This window comes from Atta cephalotes (assembly GCF_000143395.1).
Source record: "Atta cephalotes unplaced genomic scaffold scaffold00032, whole genome shotgun sequence".
Classification (NCBI taxonomy): Eukaryota; Metazoa; Arthropoda; class Insecta; order Hymenoptera; family Formicidae; genus Atta; species Atta cephalotes.
Genome location: NW_012130096.1, coordinates 2,455,063 through 2,460,972, shown reverse-complemented (window position 1 = coordinate 2,460,972; position 5,910 = coordinate 2,455,063). Strand labels below are relative to the sequence as shown.

The following is a 5,910-nucleotide window of genomic DNA, read 5'->3' as shown; positions in this document are numbered from 1 at the left end:
TTATATATATATATATATATATATATATATATATATATATATATGCATTAATATATACGAAGTCATTTTATAACAAAAAAAATATATAATTTATAATTTGTTTTTATTTAAAAATTATTGTCATAAGTTCGCAGCGATGTTTTTTTGTACGTCATAACGAACATCACGTATGTTGTTACATAAGCTTCTATATAAAAGGTGTTAGCTTATAATTATGATGCAAAAAGAGAGGATTAATGTATCTTGTGTATCTTGAAACGAGATGCAAAATTGAATGAATTCATCATGTGTTGACGAATGAAATTATAAATATTCTAAAGCCTATTCTACAATGCTTTTGTTTTCTGCTTTTTGTTTTCTGTTTCTTACTTTTTGCTATTTTTTTATAACTTGTCTTTTTGCAATTTTTTGTACAACTTATCTTCTTATCCGGTTTTTTGTTTTATGTCGCTCGAGATAAAGTTAACGAACTTCGAAAAAAACAAGAAATAAACATAGCAAGAAATACAATTGTCGATAAAACGGTAAAGGGGAAAAAAGCAAGAAACAGGTAATAAAGAGTATTGTAGAATAGACTTAATAAATTTGCTTTTGTAATTTTTTATCTTGTTTCAAATTTTAAGATAATTGATCGCCAAATGTAACATGTATATATTAGATCTATTCACATTACTTGCACTTTTTGCATTCATCATTCTTCACTTCGCATTTTCTTTTCAATGCCTAAATATATAGATATTTATCTCACTTTACATGTAAAAATTTTTGGAGATTATAAGAAACGCGAATAGATCTAATGACAGCTGAATATAATTTAAGGAGGAATCTTGCATTCGATGAAACATAAGACAAATCTATTTAATATACATATAATACAAGTTAATAATATCAATAATATCTAGAAAAAATTTCTTTGAATTTTTACCGTACCATTTTGATGATATTTAATTATAAATTTATAGAATTTTATATTACAAATTGATGATATAATCTTATTCTGTAGTTATTCTTTTTTAAATTGAACACTTGCGTATGAGACAGCAATTTAAAAATAGTTATAAAGTTATAATTATAAAATAAACACTTAAGTTTGTTCTCGTAAAGTTTCATTTAAAATTGATCGTATAGTTTACAAGAAATTTATATTCTTCAATGAAAAAAGCTAGAATATATATCTCAAATGGACGATACATCAAATGAGCATCTTACAACTTTTATTTTGTCATTTTGAAAATATTTAGTAACATATAAAATTAAGAATAATTATGTATATAATGGCATCAGATATTGTTAGTAACCTTTTTATTCCATTATTTTAATTGTTTTATATATTATTATGACTAAACTTGTCTATTGATTAGGAAGTAACGCGAGAATCTCCTTAAAGCAAATTTCTTATTAATGGCCTAATAAAAGCGTCTTTATAAAATTCAAGGCCCATCTCTGATTGATCACAAATGTCGTCATCATTTTGAACGACTGCTCTAATAATTACATTATTTTTTTCTCCGGATCTCGACTATCAGCGCATATGATTGGCACCAGGTAGGTAAAGCAGATATTCCGCATCGCTCGCCCTTCCTCTCTCACGTGGTTCGCGTGTGGGAATTGTGGGGAAACAGTGGAACACGGAACTGGAACGGGGGGGAACTGTCTGTCGGACACGGGGAACAGCGAACCATTGTATTTTCACAGTCTGTACGTCGTCCGTGCTTGATATTTTCCGTATCGAAAGTAGGAGTCGGTGGTGTAGTGACGTGACTGATTCACCCCGGTCGTCACGCCCGCGGCAACGTCGCCGACGCCGCGTGTCCCGGTCTCGCGACCGACGGGCCAGGCTGGCGTGAACGGAGCCGCCACGGGTCGGGAGAGCGTAACCCACGTTCACGCCTGCGAGAAGAGGACGACGTCGCGACGGTGGAACGTGTGTGTTTTCGCTGACCCTATTTTCATCCTGGAAGCTCGCCGGACGCGACGTCGACTCGGAGGTCGGGTCGACATTCGCCGAACGGCTGTTTCTGGAAACCGGAGCACTGCGTTCGAGCCATTCGTTGATCAAAGGAGGAAGAGGAAAGAGAGAGAGGGAGAGAAGAGATAGGAAGAGAGAGGGAGTGTGAGAATTTCTCGACAAAAATAAGGGAGGTGCTGCGGGAGAGCGACGGGCGGTGAAGTGATATTTCATTGAGGAAGAAAAACATGACGGATACGATGTCTTGTCTCGTTCTGTCGACCGATAGATCTCGAGAGGTCACGTCGGGATCCTCATGACCGAGCTCCGAGGAACGTGCTCGCGTATTTGATACACGTTTGACGTGAAGCGAAGCGAAGATCTCGCTACAGTCGTCAGATCTAGCTCTGTCGTACAGTGTCGGTTACAGTACATCTCGAGGTTGATCATTTTTCGATAATTCCCATCGACGGGATTACAACGGCTCGATTTACGGTACGTAAAAGGGACTCTTCCTCGAATTCGCTCGGATTTACCATCCATCTCGGCTATGGTTGTAGCTAGCAGCGGTGGTTGGGTACAAAATGCCAGTTCGCCCGCTGGGCAGAACAACTCCAATGTGAGTCAGAACAATAACACGCCGAACAACAACCATAACAATAACAACTACCGTAGAAATACAATATTATTAAAAAATCCAAACGTAACGATAAAGATGACTGCGAAAGGTGTGCTGATCTGCCGGGATAATTCCCATCCTTTCCTGGAGCGTACACTGACATTGGAACAGCCGATGAAGATCGGTCGTTCAGTGGCCAGAGCGAGAGCTGCGACGAACAACGCGATCTTCGATTGCAAAGTGTTGTCTAGGAATCACGCCCTACTCTGGTACTCCTCCGGTAAGTTTTATCTGCAGGACACGTGCAGCAGCAATGGCACATTTGTGAATAATCAGAGACTCAGCGCTTCCGGGCTGGAATCAACGCCCAAGGAGGTATGCTCCGGAGATATAGTGCAATTTGGTGTGGACGTTGTGGAGAATACGAAGAAAGTCACCCACGGATGTATAGTCGCGACCTTGAAACTATATCTGCCAGATGGAAAGGAGGCTAAAGCCAGTCTCAGCACTTCTGTCAGCTCACCCGCTGGGAACGTATCCCTGGAGGATCTTTACAAACTCAATCAGATAATGCAGGAGGCATCCAGACGAGAAAAAGCCTTGTATTCTAAACTGGGCTACTTGCAACAGCTAGTGGAGAATACCCGGAAAGCCGCCAATCAATCGTGGAAGGCATTGATCACGGAGGATCGTCTATTGTCATGGGTGATGACTGTGGAGAATCAACTGACAGTGTATTCTAAGAATTATACTGAGGATAAGATCAGAAACGAGCTTGCGAAGCTCCAGGATGAAAAAGCGCAGTATCAGAATGCTGCCAAGGAGGCGTTGCAGAAGGTCTTGCAGGAGAAATTAGAAGTCACTCAGAGATTAGTACAGTTAGAAGGACGTTTGAACGAAACGGAAGAGGAATGTCAGAGTTTGCATAATGTAGCCAAGTATACTCAAACGGAGCTTCAGGAGCTCAGCGCGAAATATGCGGAGGCGCAGAAGAAGCTCCAGGAGACCACCAACAAGCTCATGGAGAGCGAGGAGAAGATAAAGGATGTGCTGCTCAGTGCGGAGCAAGAGAAACGGGATCTCTCGAAACGGCTCGAGGATCAGTCAAAAATCGAGAAGAATCTGCGGGCGAGATTGCACGATTCGCGATTAGATTCCGTCAATATCTATAAGCAAATCACCGCTTTAAGAAATTACGCGCAAACTCTGCAAGATATGAATCTAAAGCTCGAGGTCGGTGAGAATTTCGATTCGAAAGGCGAGGATCCCATAGAAGCCATAAACGCTATCCTTAACAAATTGAATTCCATTCATGTCGATAATATGGATGTGGACAGTGAGATTAATTTTTACTTCAACAAGAGCGAGCAAGATAATCAGTTTAATTCGTCAGATATCGATCCGAAGCTGAAGTCCGATTTATCTTTTACCAAAGATCAGATGGACGATCTGCAAACAGCTGACGATAGTCTTACGGAATATATTCTGCCACCATCGTTATCCAGGCGAACTTTAGTCAATGGAAATCTGGGCAATTTGGACAACGGCGATACTAACGGAGACTCCGACACAAACTCGGAAGTAACTGATGACGCGAGCAGTGTTACAAATGATACAAGTGAGAAGAGCGTTATAGAGAATAAGAAGGAAGAGCTGGACACAGTGGGACAAGAGTCCATACAGACATTTGTGCCCTGCAAGATGGAGGTGCGATTCGTAAACACTGAAAACGATCAACAATCGGAAGTACATCATGAGCCAATAAAACAAATTGCCAAAGACGATGAAGTGGAAATTTCGATAGGAGCAGATGTCTCTATAAATACTGAGGATGCGTTAGATAGTTCTATCGTTGACCCTGTGATAGATAAGGTCGACAAAAAAGATCAGCAACAGGATATCGTGCTGGAATGTGAAGAACGCACGGAAGGAGATTACGTTAAGACTTTAAAACCCATTACGAAGAACGATACCATACAGCAAGCCTTTCATTCCAGGGATTACATCCTGCAGACATTGATCAGTTCTCTGGATTCATTAAAGGGCGAGGATAGCCTGGAGGCGCGGCAGATAGTACAACGTGAACTAGAGGAGTTGAAGGACTGGCTGATTCGCGAGCCAAACGAGATTGTCATCGACAGGCTGAAGGAGCTGTATTACCGCGCGAAGAACGAGGCGCAACGGATGCAGGAAGTCAACGAAGAACTGGTTATAGTGAAAGAGAAGTACAACGCGTTCGTCGAGGAGAAAGCGGAGCTCTCGAAGAAATATATGTCCCTCAAATCGCAGTGCGGTGATCTGCTCAGTACGACTTATACAGTGCCAATACATTACGTGGCACCTATCGTGATCATGCTGGTGTGGATGCTGTTGGAGAAAATATTCTAATCACGTCTCTCTCCCCTGCCATCAAACATTCTTTTCTGTACATATAACACGCGCTACGACAAATGTTTTAATCTTTCCACTTCTCTTCATTCTTTTACAATATCGACTGTAATTGATTGTAAATTATGTTAAGCTTATCCGTTTCGTCGTTTGGAAACGACCATATCGAACACAGTTTAATGTTTTTTATACAAACAATCGTTAAGAATTGTGTGTACATATATATATATATATATATATTTGTTTAATTTCCCGAATCGAATCTCGGGGTTAAAGATAAGGAGTTTCTCGTTAAATAAAGTGCGATGTTAAACATAGAATGTGTCGCGTTAATACGCCTTACAAAAGGAAGAAGCAAGATCAAAGACGAGGAAAAAATTGTTTATTGAATGTATATGTATGTATATCTTGAACACAGAAGCTCGACTTACGCTCTCTGGGAAGTAAAAGTAACTGAAGAAAATATAGGCACGATACCACGTAAAATGTTCAACATGCTGCCAAGTTGCTGAGTATCATATCTCATAATATGGCTCAATTTTATAATGTATCACATTTTTTTTCCGTTGCATATTAATTTGTTTAAAAATGATGTTTTTTCCATAGCGTATTCTAAAGATTAAAATATGTAACCTTCACTAGAATTTTTTCGAGAATACTCATTTTTATATCGCGTTTCAAAATAAAAAAACACACGCACACGTATTCTCGTTTTCAATTGTTCCATATTTTCTTCGTATATTTGTATATAAATAATTGTAGAAAGCGAATTTGCGCGCGAAACGATACGTAACTCATTGTACTCATCTCATTCGAATCAAATAACATGCTTCTTCTTTAAGTTCTTATTGAATGAGGGCAACTCGAAAAGTTGAGAACGACCTTTGCAGGGGAATGAGAGAGAGAGAGAGAGAGAGAGAGAGAGAGAGAGAGAGAGAGAGAGAGAGAGAGTAGT

The 5,910-nt window shown here is 39.7% G+C and overlaps 2 protein-coding genes across 2 annotated transcripts in view; one reads left to right on the top strand and one right to left on the bottom strand.

Moving 5' to 3' along the window:
* The window catches only part of LOC105621294 (G patch domain-containing protein 11), a 5,603-nt gene extending 3,112 nt beyond the window's left edge, over window positions 1–2,491 (bottom strand). Inside the window, exon 1 of the mRNA XM_012202760.1 lies at window positions 2,485–2,491. Coding sequence (XP_012058150.1) covers window positions 2,485–2,491 — 7 coding nt within the window. The remainder of the gene's footprint in view (window positions 1–2,484) is intronic.
* Window positions 2,492–2,498: 7 nt separating this feature from the next.
* LOC105621187 (sarcolemmal membrane-associated protein) lies at window positions 2,499–4,955 on the top strand. The gene has a single exon (XM_012202656.1). The coding sequence runs from the start codon at window positions 2,499–2,501 to the stop codon at window positions 4,953–4,955; it is 2,457 nt and encodes an 818-aa protein (XP_012058046.1).
* The last annotated feature ends 955 nt before the right edge of the window (window positions 4,956–5,910 follow it).